Below are 24,275 nucleotides of genomic sequence, written 5' to 3' on the forward strand. Positions count from 1 at the left end.
CAAGGACTTTCCCTGCCCGGGAGCGCCGCGCATGCGTGGTTCCACCCCCTGCGCCGGCTGAGGCGTAGTTGGCAAGCGGCAGAGACGGAGCAGGCCGACTACCAGCTGGCCCAGCCCAAGGGAGGTAAGGCACCCGCCGGAAAAGGGTGCCTTACCTCCCTTGGCGGACAAAAAAAATGGCGGACAAAAAAAATGGCGGACAGCCTTGCTTGGCGACCCCCATGAAATGGTTGATCGACCCCAAATTGGGTCCCGACCCACAGGTTGAGAACCACTGCTTTAGCATTTGGAGAATTTTGGACCAGAAAGGCAGGTTTGCTTTACTGAAATCTAAATCACAGATCTGTAGCTAAATGGTACTCTGTATCCAAAACCCTTAAGTTCTCCTCTAGCTGAGATGACATTATATTAAGACAGAGCCTTGAACAATGTGCTTCAGATACATAGGGAATATTCATTTTAAGACTGTGAATAAAGGAATGTGCAGTGGACATATTGTGTTTCCTTGGAAATAAATCTCAAGTAGGATTTTATTTCCAAGACATTACAGTATTTTATTTAAAATAACACAGCTCAATCCTAGATAAAGATTACAATTCAGTCATTTCTAATCAACCTTCAGAGCTGTAATCTTATATACATTTAATTCCAGTAGTTGGAATTCATTGGCACATGAGCATAAAAGAAGGAATTAGTCTACTTTCTCTATAATACAGCTCACTTCAGCCAATAAATAACCATGCAACATTTCTCAATATTACACATTTTATTAGCAGTTCTCTTAGAAAATAAGGATGAAAGAACAACTACCCCAACAATATGACTATAAAAGAGGGGGGAAATGCACAACTTTTGCATTTACAAAATACATCAAAATACAACTGAACTAGGCAGTCACATCTCTAGGAACCACTGAATTCTAAATCATACGTATTTTCAACAGATTGAAAATTATTGAGCAGAAGGAAAAGAAATATACAAACTCAGATACAGAATAAGCCTAACTAAATGAATAGAAATATGGCACCTTAACACACAAGGTAGCACAACCTGTTCCCAAACAAATACTAATATTCATTTTATTTCCTTGAAAGCAGCAATAAGCCACCAGCTTCAGATAAATGAGCCTGAAAAAAAATGTGCATTCAAATAAAAAAAAATTGCAATGGAACTCAGATTGATTGTAGGCTGAGAAATCTTTGATACCATTTCTTACTTTGGCTTCTATGTTCTACCAGCATACTGTGAGCTGCCCCAGATCACTGTTGCAGATGTTGGCTGCAGCTTTTGTATAGTAATCTATGCTTAATCTTTTTAATCCGATCAAAATATTGCACAGATAAAATGGGGTTTTTTTTGGTAATGGCAAATTTTCAGTTGAAACAAGTTGGATATTAAAATATGGATTGAACAGCTTTGGATAGGGGGGTTTGATTCTTTGAAAAAGCAAAAAAAAAAAAAAAAAGAATTATATAGGATCTCTGGATCTCAGACCTGGTTTCTGTCGAATGTATATAGTTGAAAACACAATGTGTCTTGAATTACAATTTGCATGGGAAAAATTCCCAATCTTGTAATTTCCTTTATTAACTTTTACTGATAGGCAAGGGATTAAAAGTGTTACAATATTTTTGAAATATAGAAAGATCTCAGACTGAACAACCACATAGATATTACAAGTTGTGTAAGTTCAGAAACATTTTATCATTATGTTAAAAAAAACACTGCAAACTATTTAGCTCTTGGCTTAAGACATAAAATAGCACTGTCTTCAAAATTCAAACAGCTTTTGTTAAAATAAAAAGTTTAGTGGAAGATAAGGGCAAACTCTTCACACGTCTCAAGATCAAGATAATGTATTTGTGACAAATATCTCACCATTTGCTTTTTAAAAAAATATTATTTAGCTGTGGAAAGGGGAAGCAAATAATGTTATTGCAAATGCTCTCAAATCATCAAGTTATTCCACAGAAAATATTTCTACGAGTGAAACTATTCAGTGTCACTGGAGCAATATCTGATATATAAAGCAAGTGTAGCCTCGTTGTACAGATGTGTGAAGAAAAAAATGCTACATTTTATGGAGAATTTATTCTTTGCATCCTTTTACAGGCATATTTGAACAGGCAGGCTGAAAGTGAAAAATGGGTGTTGGCTTAAACATTGTGGCTGGAGATATAGTATATTTGCAACTTAGATTACGTGAATGCACATGGTTTTCTGGGACAATCTGCATTCAAGTGTTTGGGGGAGGAAGGTTGTCTGAAATGGGGATAAATAGCAAAGCCAACTAAAAAGCTTTCCACATGCTGAGTACAAGAGATGGAATGTTTCACCCAGACTTTACATCCCCTTAGAGCTCTTGCAGAAAGAGCTCCATAAAATGTGTACCCTTACAGATTTCTTTACACACTTCCCTACTTGGTTTATTAGTTGAATTGCCGAGAAGCACGTCGAAGCATTTATTGGCGCATATCCTTATACTTTATTCTTGTGATTAGCGTAGTTTGGAAAACCAAACTGGGAAATCATAATATTAGAATATTTTAAAGGCATGTTGCCATAGATACTAACCAATTTATTAAGGCAGTAGGACCTTTGCAGCAAGTGTTCTGCCCGGTGCCACATTCCAGAATAACCACTGTTGCTTTCTTTTTCTAAATTCCTGATGTCTACCGGCTTCACAAACATGCCCGATGGCTTTCCGGTATGCTTGGCTACCAAGAAATTCATGGCAATATCGTCACAATTTTGAGTCTCATCGATCATGGTGTGCACAGCTTCAGGCTGCTTTTGAAAAAGTTCTAGATATGCGCTGTTGAAGAAGGCAGCTCCTATTAGGATCATCGAATACTGGTCTCCATTGCCAATGACAGGACCCTGAAGCTCAAAGCTCCCGTAGCTGAATATCCCCGCAGGGCTGGGTATGTGCTTTCTGGGAACAAATCCAACAATCTGATCTGGAAATTGCTGTAGGAAAAGAAAAATGTCATACTATTGCTATTGGGTGCCTAATCTATCTATCTTATATAAATAAAAATGTAAATGTTCATTTGTTCAAAATCTTAAATCTCCGAAAGTTCTTTTGACACAACGTTGCATTCGAATATGTGCGTGTTTTTATATATCTATATTATATAGATGTCACACCTGTGACAGGTAAAAACATGCTTTTTTTAAAAAAACAGCACCATCTGTTGGACGTAAAAGCAACACACGCTTTTACCAGACTGAGCTACAGCAACGCGTGGCCGGGTACAGCTAGTTGCAAATAAAAAACAATTGCAAAACATTTATGACACAATAACAAAAACATACATCAAAAAGAATTGTTTATAAGATGTTCCCCATGTTAAGGTTTGCTATCACTGCAAATTTAGCCACATTTTGTGCCCATATAGTTAAAAAGGTGAAGAGTAGAGTTCAGAAAATGTCCTTATTTTTATATTGGAATGCTTTATGCATTCATGGTCCAGTTTGCCTATGTGTTCTACAGCCATTTATGTGTCTTCTGTGATATATTATAAAAGAACAGGTGGAGCACTGAGATTCCTTCTGGAAATCCAGAAGAGGTTTGGTCTTTTGGGGAGGTCCACAGCAGCAATACCCCAATTTAAATAACAATTCACATATTCAAAACGCACCAAATTCATAAGCTAATGTAATCCTAACAACTACTTTAAAAGAACCAGTATTATTAATTTCCAAAGAGCGCAGCTGAAATACTTGCCTAAAATAGGATCTGCTTGATTTTTAGAACTGGTGTTACTATGCTATACCAACTCTCAGATACATGCAGAATTGTCATTAATTCAGTTTCAGTCAGATGTGCAAAAAAATAGTGCTAATATATACATTTGTATGACAGAGGGAAAAACCATGAGTTAAGATGCAAAAGAAAGGAGGATTGGCACATGTAATTTGAAATTATATTTTGCTGTTTGCTCTTTGGTCTGGATGAAAGAGGAGAGGTTGCTAAGAAACACGAGACATTTGGAGTTAGAAGGGCATGATTTGAGATTTGGGTGGCATACTATCTATGGTATAAGTCTAAGGTTAATGTAGATTTTAAAAACCATTTTGTTAGCCTGACATACTGAAAATGTGGAATAGATATAAATGTAGGCTGTGCCCAAAAATACCATCCTGGGTCTCAGCATAAAAACATTTTATAGAAGAGATACAATTATTAAACACAAATGATTGAGTGATATATTACAATTTTCTCAAGGAGAATGTAGAATAAAAACACAAGAAGAACTATAAGATAAAATAGATTAAAATGGTGGTCCAGTGGTTAGAATGCAGTGTTGCAGGCTAATTCTGCCCACAGTCTGGAGTTCAATCCTGATGGGCTCAAGGTTGACTCAGCCTTCTATCCTTCCAAGGTCGGTAAAATGAGGACCCAGATTGTTGGGGGCAATATACTGACTCTGTAAGCCGCTCACAGAGTGCTATAAAGCATTTTGGGGTGGTACATAAGTTTAAGTGCTATTGCTAAAAACTTTGGTTATAATATACAAGTGGGTCAGTGGGAGAATATGCATTGATATAATGGAAATTTAGAATAATATTGTAATCTTAAGGAGAATTTTTATAAAATGCTATATTGTTGGTACATTCGCTGAAAAAAAAGGCTAGAATGTGTAAAGACTCTTCTAATATATGCTGGAAATGTAACCAACATGAAAGGACATTTTATCATGCTGGGTGGATGTGTAAAAAAGGCAAAAAAATTTGGACTCAATTACATACAATAATTTTGTATTATAAAGATTTTAAAGACATATATACAATTGAAAGCAGAGATTTTTTTTTGGGATTGATGGATAAACAGTTGGAAAAAGTTATGACAGGTTTTATGTATGTATGTATGTATGTATGTATGTATGTATTTCAAAATTTGGATTGCTAACAAAGAATTAAGGGAGAACTGGAATAGCCATTTCGAACTTTTTAGTTCTTTTCAACCAGACATACCCTTCTGAGATTCGAACCTGGGCTGTCTGTATGTTAGGCAGATTCCTTTCTCCCATATTTGGGCCGACAGGGTACACCAAACTCAAGATAATGTATGTATGTGTGTATATATGTATGTGTATATGTATATATATATGTGTGTATGTGTATATGTATGTATATGTCATACATTCACTGATTACTGAACGAAGAGTCATAACCCAAGGACTAGATGTATTCATTCTCATATTTGACTTCCCAGCCCTGCACCTTATGTGGTGGGCTAGAAGAGGTGGGTACAAGATCTTGATTTCTTTGCATCCTTTGGACTACTTGCTCAAAGAATAGTTTCCTATTCTGGGTATCTTATCCTCACAAGGCTATATGTGTAGAAAGAGTAAGGCAGACGATCTTGACAGAGACACTCCACATCCTTTACCAATAGACAAGTAGAAAAACATGGCAGAACAAATGCAAAAGTGGCTCAGAGAGACACCTCTTTAATTCTCATGAGTATAAGGGCAGGGGAGTGGGAAATAAAACACAATCAGGCTCTTTTGTTGATATAGCCAATCTCAACAAAAACAGTTTTAGCCTCTCCGTGAAGCTGATTTCTTAATTTAGTCTACACAGTAGGGCTGACAGCGTGCTTGCTCAGCGAACTATCTGGTACGGTTTCTGTGTTAGGGCCCTGCAGTGCTTCAGTTTCAAATGTGCTACGTGCTCATTGCAGCTGTTTGCAGCTCCTCAAGCCAAATATCTCTTTTTCAGGGATCAAAAAGCAGCCTTGCAATCCTGGGAAAAGATGTAGCTATATCACAGAGCTGCACTCTCCCGCCCCCTTAGAATCCAAAGTGTCAATCCTGCCTTTCTGTGCATGTTTTGTTCAAAACAATGCTTCATAGGTACATGACAGAACTCAACATCATATATATATGTAAAGTTTGGCCACCGGCATAAGTGGAATTGTTACAGATTCCCTTATTAAGATTAGTAAATTATGGTATCTAGGACAGTGATGGCAAACCTTTTAGAGACTGAGTGGCCAAAAACTAGCCCTGCCCCCCGCCCACCCCCACTTTGCCCCTACCCGTGGCCCGTCCCTGCTCGGCCCCCACCCTGCCTGCCCACAGGGCCACCCACCTCCTCCACGGCCCGCCACAGATCGCCCAAGCAGCCCAGCAGCGCCATGGCAGCCACACCCTCCATCCACACCCCGCAGCATCATCTGCGCGACGGGGCGCGAGTGCAGTGTCCCCACTGTCTGGCTGCCATGTTTTTGGCTGCACTGCTCAGGGGTGATTCTCCTCCGGGGGGGCTGCTGGGGAGGAGGGGCCACGGGGGAGGCCGGGCTGGGGCGATGGTATGCGTGCCCACAGAGAGGGCTCTGAGTGCCGCCTCTGGCATGCGTGCCATAGGTTCGCCACCACTGCTCTAGAATAATTTTTCATCAGGAGCTCATTCACTCTTTCTTTATAGGGATGGATGTTCTTATCTACACGGTCAACAGTGGTTTTTTTGGATTGTTGTTAGTGTACGTGCTATTTTTGTATTTTCTACTGTATTTTCCTTTTCCCTTCCTGGACTTGACAATTAGAAGACATAATGGTTGTTCCACTGGTACAGTGGAAATGTGTCTCTTGCACCACATAATGAATATATGTACGGCCCCTCTGTTAAATTTTAGAATGTGTAGTTAGGCTTTCAGTATGTTGGTTAAATCTGATTTAAATCTGAATATAGCAGAATACCTTACAGACATACAATTTCCTTAGAACATCTTGGCACTTTTGAAAATCACCAGTTTTAAGAAAAATGACTATCTACCTATGCTGTGTTCTTTGAGACTTAATTTCTAAGTGTGACTGTAATCTCTAAGTAAGTGTACATAAAGGATCTTTGGAAACCAGAACAGTACATAACTCAAACACATTTTGTACTAAATGAACATGCAAAGCAGAATGCTAACATTACCTGCCAAATGGAGAAAGCGAAAACTAGGTCATAGGCGCTAACTAGGGTATCATCATCCATCATCAAAACAGCTGAATGGAGAAAAATGCATTTTAATGAGTGCTTTTACTGAGCAAAATATTTACAATAGATTAAACAATATTCATGGTGATTGCAAAATACAGTTGCTCTTCGGCAGGATCTTGCCAATTTCAAGAGAACCCAAAATATGATATCAGTAGCTAAAATGTTCTCTTGTCCCCAAAGTGAAGAATAATTAGTGGAAAAAAACCCCTCTGGTTCTCATTATAACAATCACAGAAGAAATTTATGTTTCATTCTGTGGAACATGATCTCAAGCTTTTATACTCAAAGTGAATTCTACTTTGTTCAATAGGGATTAACTCTGTAGTGAGAATGTTTATGATTTCAAGGATAGGCTGGGTTCATATATTGTTGCAACTTATATTTTTATCACATTCTCCGAATATACTACAATTAGAAGGCTTTACTCTTAAGCCCTGATTTGTAAACCCATTGTCTAGGTCCCCCCAACACACTGAAGCACAAAGTGAGCAAAATACATTTTGGGGCATTATCTTGTGGGAATCCAATCTTAATGATATATAGTAGGTGATAATGGTGGTGATGAAAATAGAGGTACCAAATCTATAACTTGCTTGTGGTGCAAGGGGCAGAATCAGAGCCCTGGCTGAGAGAAATTAGTATTAAATTAACTGAGAGAAAAGAAATAGGACTGCAAGCAAGTGTAACAGTGGTGGTTGGGAATAGTGCTGGCAACCATTGTGGAGAAAGGAGGGAAAAAAAAAACCCCAGGTAGTCCTTGACTCACAACCATACAGTATTTGGGACTGGGATTTTGATCGGAAGTTGTTGCAGTTGTAAAGCATGATCATTTCTACGACAATGTGAGGCAGCATGGTCTTAAGTGAACCACATGGTCATAAATGAAAATCCATTTTATCCAATGGGGATTTGTTGCTGGAAAACAGCAAGAAATGTCACAAAAGGTGATCCCCTGACCATGGGACGCTGCAACTGGATATAAATGCGAGTAGGCTGCCAAACACTCAAAATGTGATCATGTGACTGCAGCAGACGGATGGGTTTTAAGTAACTTTTATTTTTAGCTTTTTGAGGCTAGCAGTTGCAGGGCAAATGGGAAAGATGCTTACCATAGCAAATATACAAAGATGGGGAAAAAAGAAATAACCATCTGTTATTACAAATCAATTCCAGCAAGAAGAGGATATTTGAAAAGAATGCAGTGGAGATGAACTGCATGATTTTGGGTTGAAATATCTGACTAAGCTACACACGCCCATTGCCAAGCAGTTTAACAACTTACCACAAGAGATGACATTGAAGATTGGTTAACATCTGTAAAATCTACCTGACAATGAAAGATCCAGTAAAACAGGTAGCATCAGGCAACTACAGACCAATTGCCTGCTTATCAACAACTTGCTAACTGGTGTGGCAGCTGATGCAGTGCAACAGTATCTAGCTGAAAACAAGCTTTTTCCACCTTAGCAGAAGGGATATGGCCCAAACATCAGAGGAACAAAAGATCAGTTCCTAATTGACAAGGTGATTTTGGAAAACTGCAAGAGAAGGAAGACCAACTTGAATGTAGATTGGATTGATTACAAGAAGACATTTGACTCCCTGCCACATGATTGGATAAACAAGTGCCTAAAAACAACAGGAATCAATAAAAACATCAGACACTTTGTGCAAAGTTCAATGGCACAATAGAAGACACAATTGCTGGTCAATGGTAATCTACTGGGAGAGGTTAATATCAAGATAGGAATCTTTCAAGGAGACTCAGTATTACTACAACTGTTTCTTATTGCACTGATTCCTCTCAGAAACACTCAACAAGTCAGGCCATGGCTATCAAACATCAAGTACGTCAGCCAGTCTATCCCACCTTTACATGGACAATCTGAAGATGTACGGAAAAACACTATCTAAAATCACTGCTCAACACCTTTCGGATATACAGCCAAGATATTGCAATGGAGTTTAGACTGGACAAATGTGGCACACTCACTAAGATGTCCTATGGAAATAAATCGAGAGTCTGGATGAGGACGATCACTACAAATACTTGGCCATCTTTCAAGCTAACTACATCAAGCATACTGAAATCAAGAAGAAAGTTAGAAGTGAATACATCATAAAAGTGAAGATGATCTGAAAGTGCAAACTCAGTGCAGGAGATACCATCAATCCAGTTAACACCTGGGGAATTCCAGTCATTAGATACACCACTGGAACAGTGGATTGCATTCAAGCAGAACTAAAAGCCCTGGATAGGAAGACCAGAAAAATAATGTCAATGAATCATGCCCTTCATCCATGCAGCGATGTTGACAGAAGGAAAATAGGTGAATGTGGAATGTTGCAAGTACACCAGACAGTCCAAGGAAAAAAAAAGGCTTTGGAAGAATATGTGAAGGACAGTGAAGATGATGCACTCAAACTAATAAACCATGAACACTTACTGTGTATTTGAGAGATCAAACTGGTGTACAAGAAACACCAAATGAAGAATAGAAAAGAGATATGGCAAGGCAAAGTATTTCATGGCCAACAACAAGACCTGGCAATGGCTAAGAGCCGGGAAATTGAGGAAAGAGACAGAGGGACTGATACTGCCTGTAAAATAACTAAGTCTTAAGAGCAAATGCATACAAAGCCAGAACTAGCACTGCAACAGAGAGCAAATGCCCCCTCTGCAAAAAAGCTGAAGAAACAATGGACCAGTTAGTTAGCTGCTGCAATAAGATCACACAGTCTGTCTACAAACAATGGCAGGACACAGTAGCAACAATAGTACATTGGAATATCCGCAAGGAATACATTTGCCTGCAAGAACTGGTGGAACCATGAAATAGAGTAATAGAAAATGAACAAGCTAAAGTGTTCTGGGACTTCAGAATTCAAACAGACAAGCCAGCCAGCCCCATAACACCCAAATAATTGTCAGTAAGAAAGATAAAAAAGGCCATATAAAAGTGTGATTATATTGATCCATGATGGCTTATTCACCTGTAAAAGTCACTGTATGATGCTGTTGCAGTTATTAAATAATCAATTATCAGCCTTCCCTGGTGGACCAGACAGGAAACGAGATCAGATGTGCTAACGCTAATGCTTTATTGTAAGGTTACTTTAACTGCAAGTACAAGTAGTCCTCAACGTACGACCACAATTGAGCCCCAAATTTCTGTTGCTAAGTGAGACAGTTGTTAAGTGAATCTTGACCCATTTTACTACCTTTCTTGCCACAGTTGCTAAGTGCATCCCTGCAGTTGTTAAGCTAGTAAGACAGCTGTTAAGTGAATCTGGCTTTCCCATTGACTTTGCTTGTCAGGAAGGTTGCGAAAGGTGATCCCGTGACTCCAGGACACTGACATATGAGTCAGTTGCCAAGCATCTCAATTTTGATCATGTGACCATGGGGATGCTGCAACAGTCATAAATGTGACAAACGGTCACAAGTCCACTTTTTTCAGTCCCATTGTCAACTTCAAACGGTCACTAAATGAACAGTTGTAAGTTGAGGACTACCTGTACAAATTTCCTGCTGTCTCTTAACGGTCTGAGAAGTTTGGAGGGAGGGTCCATTCTTTCTTTGCCTGTTATGTAGCTCTGGCATACCTGGTATATCTTATCTAAACATTACCTGGGCAGCATCCCTTCAACCCTTTGCTCAAGGACTTTCTCACATTCCTTGTGCGCTGAATGCATTATTCATTAATAACTCCTCCCTTTCATCAATAGCCCTTTTATTGTACTATAATTACTGATGAGGAGGTAGAATGAGATAATAAGAGAGATAGTAATAACTACCTTTTGTTTCCAGTTCCGGGAAAACCTGAAGTCTATTCCTCATGTGATTTACCGTTTGCACTTTGAAGATGACTGGGACAGGATGAGGTCCCAAAGTATTCCATGTTTCTTCAGGCGCTTTCTCCCCAACATTATTCCACACAACTATCACTTTTTGGAGGTGAGGGATGGCTTGATAGTGATTTAAAAGCTTCAGGAGTAAGTCTGTTCTATTGTATGTCTGCATAATGAGAGTAAATGAATCTGAAGCCAACTGGCTTTGGGATTTTCTCTCCCTTCGCAGAGTGAGCATTTTATCTTCCTTAATATTAGGTAGTAAAGCTGTTAATGCACCTGCCACCAGAAGCAGCAAAAAAATCACTATAGAAGAGAAGTGAAGTAGCCGGATACCCATTATTCTTCCAGGTAGCTTGCAGGTATGGTAAAACCTTAAGTATTAAAAACAAAACATAAGAGGTGAAAATTAGTCAATCATTCATGATCATATAATGCTATATGCAAAATTAACACAAGAGCTAAGCAGTTTCTTTAAGTTGGTTGCTTGAAATTTAGATAATGAAAGAAAGCATTCCCATCTTGCCATATCCAAGGTACAATCTAATAACACTTGGGTGATGTCTTAACAACTACATAATTCTTCCAACTGTATAGAAGACGACTGATTGTACAGCTTGACTTGGACTATTCTAGTTGGTACTTCATGACATTAATCATGCTTGTAGATGACCTTCAATCACTTGGGATGGATGGTTCTCCTTGATCTTTTGGTGACTTATTATAGCATACTCACTTCTCACATTTGAGCACATATTGGTCTAGAGCAGGGCTTTTCAAACTTTTCACCCATTGTACCACTTTTAGGATATGGCAATATCCGAGTATCACCAGTCGCATAGCAAGGTGTCAAAAACTTGATGACCCCCACCCAAAAAAAGGAAAAAAGTGATGAAGTACAGGTAGTCCTCGACTTACAACAGTTCGCTTAGTGACTGTTCGAAGTTACAATGGCACTGAAAAAAGGACCCCCCAAGCCACTGCCGAGCAAGACACCTGCCTGCCCACCTGGCGGCGCTCTTCCTCCGAGGTTTTCATTGTTGTGAGCATTTCTGTTGAGGATTGGCAGTGGGGGTGGGGGGTGTGTTTGGTTTTTATTCTCCCCATCTACTGGGTGGTTTTGGTCACTTCACATGACCCTGGGATACTGTGACCATCATAAATATGAATCAGTTGCCAAGCATCTCAATGTAAATTACAAGACCCTGGAGATGCTGCAACATTCCAGCTGATCGGTGCTTCTTCTGGGCTCAGCAGAAGCACCAGGATCAGCGCCGAGCTCCAGCTGGAGCCTGGCGCTGATCCTGGCACTTCCACTGAGCCCTGACAGCCCCGAAGAAGCGCTGATCCTGGCACTTCCGCTGAGCCCTGACAGCCTTGCAGCTCCAGCCATCTCTTGCTCAGGCTTGTGCGGTGCTGCCACCGGTTCAGCTCATTCCCCTCCCCCGCTACTACTTTTCTAGGATGGACGTGTACCACCTGCCAGGTGCCAATGTACCACAGGTGGTACCCGTACTACTGGTTGAAAAGCCTTGGTCTAGAGTAGTGTATTAGTCATCAAGACTGAGGTTCCTCCCCAATGCCCTTTCCACCAAGGTAACTTCAGCTTAGCCTGATGATCTGCATACCATATACAGTAATAAACAATAAACCAAGGATAGACCAATCTGCACATTTATTTATTAAATATATACTGCATCTTTCTGCTTATACACCAAAATGCCTTGCATTAATTTGAATGAAAACATAAAAAACAGAACATGGCATTAAAATCAATATTCTAAAGAATCTGTGGAAGTAATATGTCCATGCTATTTTCTAAATATTCAGAGAGCAAGAGCATTCCATAACCTGGAGCCACAGGGAAGCCCCTCTCCCATATATCAAGTGTACAAACTTCAGTCAGTGACATATATTCAAAAGTCTTTCTGTTACTGGTCTATGTTATCAGGCACGTTCATAGCAGGAGAAGTGTTCACTCTTAAGTCAGATCCTAAATTATTCAGATTTTTAACAATCAACACCAACACCGTAAGTTGTGCCCAACAGACAATGAGTAGATTGTGCAAGTGCAGATTCTTTAATACAGTGGTTCTCAACCTTTTTAATGCCGCGACCCCCAACTGGTCGTAAGTCGAGGACTAAACCGGTCGTAAGTCGAGGACTAAACCGGTCATAAGTTGAGGACTAAACCGGTCGTAAGTCGAGGACTACCCAACCGGTCGTAAGTCAAGGACTTTCCTTGCCCGGGAGCGCCGCGCATGTGTGGTTCCGCCCCCTGTGCCGGCCGAGGCGTAGCTGGCAAGCGGCAGAGACTGAGCAGGCCGACCACCAGCTGGCCCAGCTCAAGGGAGGTAAGGCACCCGCCGGAAAAGGAGGAAAAAAATGGCGGACAGCCTTGCTTGGCGACCCCCGTGAAATGGTCGATCAACCCCAAGTGGGGTCGCGACCCATAGGTTGAGAACCGCTGCTTTAATACATTTTTTACACCCATTTTAATTTCCGGACACTTCTCAAGCTCACTGCAGTAGTCACAATAGATTGCAACTAAAACAAGGATGACTATCACCCAGCTTAGAAGGAGTTGTAATTAATGTATCACTTGATAGTTATGTAAACACACTCCAGGCCATAACCATGACCTACGAATTTAATTATAGCTAGGAATGAAAAAGAGTATTTTCAAACAGTAGATAAACTCCTTTTATGAGAGCACAGCTCCACCTAAAGTAGACTTTGCTTCAGTCCCCACTTTTAGTTTCCTCCTTATTAATAGCATCTTCTTCTTGCTTGGGTTTAATTTCAGCTTGGTTCCTCTTACCACGTCCATCATCAAGATCAGATAATGATCAAAAGTAGTGACTGCACTGAGCAGTTGTCTCCCAACTTCAACTTCTGGATATGGCATGGTAGGAAGGACCAGACTGTACTTTAAGACCCAATCCTACCAGACAGCTGAGGAGGATATCTTCATTTATGGCAGTGATGTCGAACCTTTTGGGTTTGGTGTATCAAAAATTCAGAAAATGCCTTCCTTGACTCTGCTAGGATGTCATGCGCACAATTCATTAAAAAAGGGTATTAAATTATTTCAGTGTATTATTTAATAAATAGTCACATAATTATACACATTTTTGAAATGCTTATCTGAGGAAGCTCCAGGGTTGCATGAAGCCTGGAAACTTCAGATAATGCTCTTGTGTGGCCTTGCAGTTTTTTGGAGGTTTCTTGGACTTCTGGAAGTCTTGTGGGTCTTCTGGTACCTCCGGAAATTAGGGGCTGTTTTTTTGCCGGAAACCGGAGTAAATGTCAAATTCTGGCAAAAATGTCACAAAGTAAGTCACATGATTGTGAGGCACTACAAATAGCTGTAAATGCAGGCTGGTTGCCAAGCACCCAAAATTGAGATCCTATACCAGGATGTAATTCCCATTTTCTGGGTCCGTTGTAACACTGAATGGTCGCTAAGCAACCAATCTTTAGTTGACAACTATCTGTACATCATTCAGTCTATTATTTCAGAACAGGCATTCTTGATATCAGTGAGGAAATAAGACAAAACTGGCAAAGGGCCATTCATTACAATGCTAGAAAAACTAGCCTTTGGTATATAACACTTTAGTAACAGGTACACTTTTACATCCTAAACCATTTGGGTTACTTCATCAAGGAGAGCTATTCAATAAAGATGTGAGAATTTAAATTTAAATAGCTTACTGATGAAGACCCAAGGTGATTCAAGAATACATAATGGGTGCATATGAATTAACAGATACTTAATACTTTCATCTGAACAAAAATGTGCTGAGAGAGAAATAGCAGGATGCTATTTTCAGAACAGGAACAACTTACATAAAATTCTATCCAAAAATGATTTATGCGACAATACACTGCAACATTGGTGGGGTGTGTGTATATTTAATTATAAAATGTTATAATCTAGTATAATAATGGGAATGACATCGAAAAGAGACTGCCCGGGGCTCAGGTGCTCATTTCAAATCAAAGTAGAGGTTTCAAAGAAAAATTAGGATTGTATAATGATTAGATTACCAGATTAGGCACAAAGAGATCTAGATTCAAACCTTCACTTGAGCTATGATGCTTATTTGGTGACTTTTGCTCAGGCCCTATCTCTATCAACAACTACTGTGAAGGGGAGATAATGCATGCTGCTCTGAACCACATCAAGATGGCATATAGAATAGATATGATAAATGAAGTCCAAGGAACAAAGCAAGAGCTCCATCAAACAGCAAGCCAAGGCTGAGGATAAGACAATTACAGAGAGCAAAATCCATAGAAATGAAAAGCTAAACCAAAGAAAAAAAATGGAGAGAAAATGCTTGCGTTCATAAGCAGAGACAGACAACCCTTTTGAGGTAGGAACCATTTGAAATCCTGAAAGCAATCGGTAGGTGTTCTTACAAAATGGCTGCCATGGTTTGCTGATCACAAAACATCCATTCACCAGATGGTGAACTGCTTTTTACCATCACAGTGGGATCCTTACTGTGGCTAAAGAAGTTTTGCAGAAGAAGCTGGTGATCTGCACAATGCCAGCTTCTGTACTAGAAACATGTTTTGCTTTTATGGCTATAAAATGTAATACAAGGGAGGGAGGAAGCCCAAAGTTGTCAAAAAGAATACAAAAGCTATCTACGGTAGAAAGAAAAGAACAAATATATAAAAGTAAAGGTTTTCCTTTTCCAGTCACGTCCGACTCTGGGTGGCAGTGATCATCTCCATTTCTAAGCCGAGCATTGTCCAAAGATATTTCTGTGTTTGCATGGTCATGTGAGCACATTTCTGTGGTTAGGAGCTGTGGTGGCACAGTATTGTAGGCTAACTCTGCCCACAGCCAGGAGTTTGATCCTCATGGGCTCAAGGTTGACTCAGCCTTCCATCCTTCCAAGGTCGGTAACATGAGGACCCAGATTGTTGGGGGCAATATGCTGACTCTGCAAACCGCTTAGAGAGGGCTGTAAAGCACTGTGAAAATAAGTCTATTGCTATTGCTATGTGCCAGCATGACTATATTCCAAAGCCAAAGTGGTACTACTCCCAAAGGTGCTTTTTCACGAGGCAACTAGACTGTTTTTCTTTGAAGACGTGTCACTTCTCATCCAAGAAGCTTCTTCAGCTCTGACTAGATGGTGGGGAATGGGAGGTCACCTGGAGGTTTATCTGTGTCATCAGGGTCACCTGAGTAGTGCAAATGGGTGTGGAGCCTTCTTGGAACTGCTGAAAGGAACTGTCTCCAAGAAGTATACATCCTTCCATTCCCCACCATCCAGTCAGAGCTGAAGAAATGTCTTGGATGAGAAGTGAAATGTCTTCAAAGAAAAACAAAAAAGTCCAGTTGCCTTGTGAAAAAGTACCTTTGGGATAACTATGGCCTGGATGACTGAGAATCTCCATAGATATTTATCTACTTGCATTTATATACTTTTCAACTGCTAGGTGGACAAGCAAACAAAAATATACAAGACATATATTCATGGCTATTCTATATTCTCTCTCAGCCCACGATGTCAGGCTTGGGCAATAAGCCAATCAGTCAATTCTTATCCAAACCGATGGATCAACACTAGGTTGAGAGCCCATTTAGTCTAGTGGTTAAGGCACCAGGCTAGACACCATGAGTTCTAATCCTGCCTTAGGCATGAAAGTTGGCTGGGTAACTTTGGGCCAGTCACTCTCTCAAGTCACAGCATTAGGATCAAGCAATAAGATGGTTTGGAAATCCTGTTACAACCAATGAATGAACACTCTGTTGTTCTAAAAAAATAAATAAATCCTGGGCCCTGTACTTGAGATGAAATGAAAATTCTACACAAACATTTCAATAAATGGTAGCTATATTTCATTAGAATAAACTATAGCTAATCTCTGTTAGTAAAGTAATTCATCTGTATATTGCTAATAAAATCTCCACAAACCATAGAGTTGTTTTAGTCTTTTAGCTGTAAGTAGAGCATATAAACAATCTGTTTTTTTCTTCTAGTGTCAACTTCCATACAATAGGAACAACGCTCATAAAAATATGAACATTTGAGTTTATTAAATCGTGTCTCACAATTATATATGTAGTAACAATTATATATGTAGCAATTTCTTCCCAAAAATAGTAATTATAAGATATTGGATCAAGCTTTTTGTTTATAAACAGAACAAAGTTCCTAAATAAAATGTCTTGTTTTTTAAAAGTAAGATATAATTTATGATCTATTGAAGAACTTGATATTTAAGTTAACACTTCTTTTCATTGTCTGTGCAAAACAGGAAACTCTAATTTTTTTACTGCATTGCATATCAAATTGAATCATCGCCATTAGTGTCAGCAGGGTTGGAGTACTGCAAAATGCCAGCCACTGAAAGGCTTTGTCCTTGTAAGGTGGGGGCACTAAATCACTATAGGCCTTAATCAATAATGATGCCATGACTATGGAGATTCTTAGTCATCCAGGCCATAGTTGTTTTGGATGAGAAGCAAAACGTCTTCAAAGAAAAACAAGAAAGTCCAGTTACCTCGTGAAAAAGCATCTTTGGGACAATGATGCCATGAGTATCTTCACTGAATTCTCCACTGCACCCAAATATACTTTGCCCACTTAGTCTGTTCAACCTCCTGTTAGGCTGAAACTTTTGATGATCAACCTTTATGCTCAGAGTCTATCAAAGACAACAACTTTACAAATCACCATCAACACTCCCAGGAATCTCTGCAACTCTGCTTAGTCTTCCCATTACATTTTCAATAAACCAGGGCAGACTAGCTACAGATTCACAATCTGTACATTCATTGGGACAAGATTAGTTTTTTCAGTTTTTGTCTAGTGGGGAGCTAAGACTTACTGATGAATTCAGGTATGAAGTTTGACAACTGAGAGCAATAATAACAAGGAATAAGGCTCACAAGAGTGCAGTACTGTAGGACAATATTGGATGGATTTCAAACTTGAGCTATTACAATGCAATGCAACAAAAGGGACATCATTCACTTAGGACAGTGGTGGCGAACCTATGGCACGGGTGCCAGAGGCGGCACTCAGAGCCCTCTCTGTGGGCACGCGCACCGTCGCCCCAGTCCTAGGCTTCAGCTGGGTTTTATAAAACCTTTTCACTTTAGGCCTCCGCCGCCGTGTGCAAAAAAAAAAAAAGGTTCAATCAATCAATTTCAACTTCTCGCAGGAAAAAAAAAGATCTTGCAAAGTTGGAATTGATTGATTGAACTTTTTAGTCCCACCCAGTCTGCCATTACCACCGCAACCACGCCCACCCAATGGGCCACACCCACCCAATGGGCCACGACCACCCGGCACCCGACGATGCATAAGTGGGTTTTGGGTTGCAGTTTGGGCACTCGGTCTCTAAAAGGTTCGCCATCACTGACTTAGGACAAAGGACAGATCCAAGTTCATTTTTGCCTTGTATAAAAACTGAAACTGCAGTCTTTTCTCTAAAAAAACCCCCCACAACTTTGATTCCTTAAGTCTTCTTCTCTAAGTCTAATTAGAAAAAAAAGGAGAGAATGCTTATGCTGGTATTAAAACAATAATTTAGTATTTCCCAATCTACTTCTCTTCACCACTACAATATGATAACTGACTGATGTTTGATACTAACTTGTACATCACCTTTAGTTCTGTACCTATAATACATGGGGGGGGGGGGAGAATTTCAGTTTTACAACAGCAAATAGTTTGAAAAGCCAAAGCAACATAATTTGTAAGAAAAGCATGGATTATCATGAAAATGACTCAAAGCCAGTAACACCAACATCTCTTATCAACAAAACATGATACATTAGGCACAATAACCAGGAGCTATGGAATCACCCCAAACTCTGAGGTAAATTTCTAGAGGCATTTGAGAAAACCCTGGGGAATCCTCAAAATTCCAACCACTGGATGATTAAATATGCATTTTGCAAAATCACAATGACAAAATAAACAGATTAATCAGTTATCTTCAAATCAAGACCAAAGAAAATTTTCAAACTAACCTGAAATTACAGTGTAATGCAATTTCCTTCATTATATGTATGCTACTAGAACTAAGGTGAGTCAATGATTGCAGGAATTGGGTATGTCTCATTTAATGAAAATAAAGACCGGGGTGACATGATAGCAGTCTTCCAATATCTAAGGGGCTGCCCCAAAGAAGAGGGGGTCAACCTATTCTCCAAAGCACCCGAAGATAGGACAAGAAGCAATGGATGGAAACTAATCAAAAAGAGAAGTAACCTAGAAATAAGAAGAAATTTCCTGACAGTGAGAACAATTAATCAGTGGAATGACTTGCCTTCAGAAGTTGTGGGTGCTTCATCCCTGGAGGTTTTTAAGAAAAGATTGGAAAGCCATTTGTCTGGAATGGTATAGGATTTCCTGCTTGGGCAGGGAGAAGACCTCCAAAGTCCCTTCCAACTCTGTTATTGTTATTCAACATGTATAATGAAGAATTCTCACAAACCCATTCCCAATGAAGAACTGTTGTGAACTACAGGATATCATGATACTTGCTGTGAGTATAGTAGGATGACAAGCAATCTTGGCTTCTGAGGGATGGATGATAACACAGCAAAGTTACACATGAAATAAAGATAGTTGCTATAATGTGTGCAAGCTCTTTCTAATGTGGTACACTTTAGATGTGTCAAACTACAACTGCCATATGTATTGATTGTTCCGGCACTTATCATCCTATCATATCTGAATAATACTGGATTGGGGAAGGTTGTCCAAAGCATTTCTGTAAATGTCTTCTTGAAAACATTTTAACGTCCACACAAGTTAACTATTAACTGCTGAGTTCATAACATGGTTAACCAGATTGTGTGTTACGTGTACCCAGTCAATTCATTTACATTATGACTGACTGGGATAATTTAATAACCCAGTTAAGTGTCAATTCCCACATATTAAAAGATAGTGCAATATAGTAGTTCAAGTGTTGGTCGGGATGGGGGAATCCAACATTCAGTTGATTGGGCCAGTGCCATTCTCTCTCCTCTACGTACTTCACAGAGATGCTTTTCGAAGATAAAATGAAGACAGATATTGATAAAAGACACTTTGAGCTCTTAGAGGAAAGACAGGAAGTAAATTTAATAAACGCATTTAAAATAAAGAAGTACCACATGCTAAAATAAATGTTCAACTTTGTGATGGTTAAAGTGATTCTGGATTAGGAGTAGGGATACCCAAGTTCTAATTCTCTTTAGGCACAAGTGCCTGTTAAATAACTTTGGAAGAGCCACTCTCAATCCTAGACTTGGACATCTAAAAAAAATCTGCCTCTGCAGTAGACAAGCATGGTAGATTATGGTCCATAATTTTCAATGAAGAGATTATGCAGTGAATTGAGCAACTGATAATTAATATATAAATGATGTATACACTGTGGTTCAGCAACTCTATCCAAATATCTCTATATAGGAAGCCAAGTAGCAGTTACATTTCTAAATATTTAAACATGGACAATGCTATGTTTTTCCTCTAGGCATTAGAAACAAATAATGTTTTAATTTCTAAAAAGCACAAAAAGCAATCCAACAGAGGAATCCTATTTGGTTGAACTTACCTCATTCCTGCAAAGGAAGTTTTCTCCTGTGTTTATCAGAGTTCTTGGTTTAGGATAAACTTTACTTCTGTTGGAAAATGAAGTAATTTAAAATTAGGCATTGCCATATTGCTTTAGGAGCTATGCCATCCTTTCCCAGTTTGATGACCTCCCAAATGTACTGAGACTGCAACTCCCTGAATTTCTACCTTGCATGCAGGCATAAGATAATAGGGACTAGCAAAGACATTTGTAAGCAAAGCCTTTTTCATTCAAATTGTGTCTGTTAGATGTTGTTAACATTTCTACAGTCTATCACTGTAAAGAGACGAGATCTCACATCTTTGTTTTTATACACCTTTCTGCCAAAATGTGCAATCTTGTCTTCATTATATAGCAATTTCTATAATGAGAGCCTCTGAATATAAACTCACTTCCAAACAGATCATGCATTTACTTAGTAAACAAAAACAGACACACTAACTGTTTTCAACAGAATGTTCTGTCTTGTCCACCAGATGGTTTTAATTTTTTGCTGACACATCACATCTGGATCAATGCATTTATCGGTTCTTATTTTAGGAAGGTTAACTATGACTGGTAGCCTCTCTTGCACAAAAAAACTGACAATATTGTAAGGGAGAGTATTGATAGGCATGAGTTCTTCATTGGCCATTACTTTTCTGAATCATCTTGAAGTAAGGCAACTGCTTTAGGACAAAGGTGTTTGTGGAAAATCTGTCCCTGGGTTTCGTGATACTCTCATCTGTTTAAAGCCATGAATTTAATATTTTTTATTTGCAGCTCCATGTTATACAACTCTGGAGAAAAGGCCCAACAATCTCAGTAGGTTCCAGTCCCAAAAGTGTATTTATACAAGAGTTTTGTGTTAAATGTGACAGTGATACAAAGCTGCATGGTTTAAGAAGCATTATGAACACTGCCTTTCATTCCTGTACAAAAGGCAGGATATGAATCAATTAAACATATAAATAAATAAGCCAAAGTATATTTGATTAGTTCTTTTGGAGCAGCTTTCCATAACTGCTGCACTCTGGATATCGGACTTCAAATCCCAGAATTCCCAGGATGAGTCCAAGATATGTGGAGGGAATCAGCCAGGGGAAGGCTTATTATTCTGAATAGTCATCTACGAGTTTTCCTAAAAGCTAAGGATAGTGTAGGTACAAATGTGGGGAAAGACTGTGGTTGATGCAGGGTCAGCACCTCTCTTTTTTAGGGGGGCTATCATCCTACTTTTAATACATCTAGACTCTAAATGTATTAGACCCTAGAGCAAAATATTATCTTATAGGGATTCAAGTCTGTAAGGAAGATCTGTACGATATACAGTATGATAGGGTTGTCAGTGACGCAAAGACGAATATACAACTCCTTCTCCTGGGCATTATGAAATCCCCGCAATACCCTACTACAGTATTTATTTTTCTCGTCCCCTTGTAAGTCCATAAAACAAACGCAAAACGACACACCAGTGAGATCAAAGCAAAATATCCAGTAAATTATTGTTTGAATAATAAAAATTTTTTGTTGATCCTTCAGTTTACGTCTCTTCCCCGACCCCCTCCCGTGGGCCCTCTACGGAACCACAAAATGTTTCTTCTTGCTCCCCCCCCCCACACCTCTCGCAGTGTATATGACACTGCATAGCTTCTTAACCACAATCACAGTTTCAGACTGTCCCCTGCTCACCTGCAAACAAGGGGAGGCCGAGGCCCGAGAGAGAGTTCGCATATCAGCAGGAGCGATCGCCTCGGGAATTAGGATGCCGTTATCAAAGGCGTCGCTTCCGACTTGCAAACGTCTAGCGCTGCACAGCTCGATTCAATCGCAATTAAAAAAACATCCATCGCAACGTTAGAGGAACGCCAAAGGGGGATGGACCCGGCCTCGCAGTCCCTTCCTTTTTTGTCTCCCTGTGCTTCCTGTTGGGAGAAAGCGCCCCTCCTCCGGGCTCCGGCGGTTGCCAATGCGAGGGGACGAGTCGGTAATAATCTTGCAGGTATAGAATAAGGGATTTCCGTCCTTCTTCTCTTTTCCCCAGCTAGACTGATTTTTCTTCCGTCGTGAAGCCTATTTTGGGCGTCCCCTCCTTACTGCAGCCTCTCCTATTCTGGAAAGGCTGTAAAGGGAGAGCCGTGTTAAGTCTATGGCAGGCAAAATTCAGGAGGAGTCTGGTAACACCTTTTCAGACCAACGCATTTTATTAAAAGAAAGCCCTTTTTAAAATAATAATACAAAGATCTGCATAATACAAAGATCTACAAATAAGAATAGAACTATGGCAACAGAAAGCAAAGACAGTACCGATAGAGATAGGCACTTTGGATGCAATTCCAAAACAACTAGAGCACCACTGGAACACTATCAGCATTGACAAAATCACTGTAAATCAATTGTAAAAGGCAGCTTTACTTGGAACAGCTTATGTCCTGCAACCTACTTTTAATATCATCATATAACTTCTGCCTGTTCTAGGTTCTTGGGAAGGACTTGATAGGTGGATAAAAATGTCAAATCCAGTTTAAACATCTGGCTGACTGTGGGAAAAACTATAATTATAATTTGGCATGCCCCATTTGTCCCAACACAAAGATGCCACACTAACCATATGCTGAAATCATAAATGCAAAACATCCTCAACCTGCATCCAGCCCACTGCAAAGGCAGCCTCCTACTGTTTTTTCTTGATCTCCTTCAAAAGTAGCACTTTCTAATTTTTTCCACAAAATCAATTTGTGGAAATTGTTTCATGGTAAATTTAAGAGGGTGAAAAACCAGTAGTGGTTTAAGGCATATGGCTAGAAATTAAAATGCCATATGTTGTAGTCCTGCCTTAGGGACAAAGCCTGCTGGGTGATCTTGGGCTAGTTGCTTTCTTAGCTCTATGAAGGAAGCAATGGCAAACCAAAACATTGCCAAGAAAACTGCAGGGACTTAACAGGCAGTCTCTAAAAATCGGATACAACTGAAAAGAAGGAAAAAAAAATAAGGCCAGTGCCTATCTTGCTGCTCCTGCCCACAACTTAGCTGCTGGGGTCATACCCCTTGGTTATTTGCCTTTAAGCCAAGATAATTGAGCGTCTGTTGTGGTGCTGAAAAGTCACCTCTCCTGTGCCTTTGATTAATCTATGAGTGACAGAAGGAGGTAATGTGGAGAAACAGGTTTTTTAATGCCTGTTCTCCCTGTCCCCAAAATACCTTCTTCTATCTAGCTGAAGAATTGCTTCCCCTTGTTTCTGTTCACACAGAAAGGTAGTTCCCTGGGGGGGGGGGTAGTGGTTCTATTCTGGAAAGCAAAGTGGGAGCAAATAATCTTCAATCATTCTATAGGTGGATTATTTTGCATGTGTGTGTGCATGCACAGGCTCTGTAGCCCACACCCTGTGGGAAAGGGTGAGAATCCAGTTTCCCCTTCTGCCCACCGTGCCTACTCCCCATGACAAAAGGTGGCAGGAGTAATGGAGGTAGAGTGGGATGGAAAAGTGAAGTAGGTTGGTGGAAAATGGTTCCTTTGGTGCTGGTTATGGGCAGCAGAGGAACTATGGATAACGTAGCTTACTGAGACTAGAGGAGGTATTGTACTCTTTACCCAGCTTCTTCTTCTCCCTCAGGATCTCATTGCAGAGAAAAACCAATTCTCCTTTATTCTCTGGCAGGGGTCTGAACTATGTTCAACGTATTTCCGAAATGGCGTTCTTTTATTCCTGTTAATGCACTTGATTTTTTTATTTTGGATTGATTTATTAATGACGTGGCATCCAATCAGCATGGACTCTTAACTGCTTCTTTTGGAAAGAACCCTTGAAGTCCATAGGTTATCCTACTTCCTTAGCTTG

General features: G+C 39.8%; 1 protein-coding gene across 1 annotated transcript; it reads right to left on the reverse strand.

Moving 5' to 3' along the window:
- Positions 1 to 751: 751 nt before the first annotated feature.
- On the reverse strand, positions 752 to 22,470 carry EXTL2 (exostosin like glycosyltransferase 2). Its single transcript, XM_015831604.1, has 5 exons — positions 22,129 to 22,470; positions 20,437 to 20,503; positions 10,798 to 11,225; positions 6,934 to 7,004; positions 752 to 2,970 (listed from the first exon to the last, which is right to left on the reverse strand). Exons 2-5 carry the CDS (start codon positions 20,439 to 20,441, stop codon positions 2,479 to 2,481), a joined length of 996 nt encoding a protein of 331 aa, XP_015687090.1. The 5' UTR covers positions 20,442 to 20,503; positions 22,129 to 22,470; the 3' UTR covers positions 752 to 2,478.
- Between the last annotated feature and the right edge of the window lie 1,805 nt (positions 22,471 to 24,275).

The sequence above is a fragment of the Protobothrops mucrosquamatus genome, unplaced genomic scaffold, assembly GCF_001527695.2.
Source record: "Protobothrops mucrosquamatus isolate PMUCROS unplaced genomic scaffold, P.Mucros_1.0 scaffold_267, whole genome shotgun sequence".
Lineage (NCBI taxonomy): Eukaryota > Metazoa > Chordata > Lepidosauria > Squamata > Viperidae > Protobothrops > Protobothrops mucrosquamatus.

Excerpts from the sequence above, each read along its gene's own strand:
- EXTL2 (XM_015831604.1), bottom strand. Across the intron at positions 7,005-10,797 it reads CCCGGAACTGGAAACAAAAG|CTGTTTTGATGATGGATGAT; the intron begins GTAGTTATTACT and ends TTCTCCATTCAG. Across the intron at positions 2,971-6,933 it reads TCGCTTTCTCCATTTGGCAG|CAATTTCCAGATCAGATTGT; the intron begins GTAATGTTAGCA and ends CTTTTCCTACAG.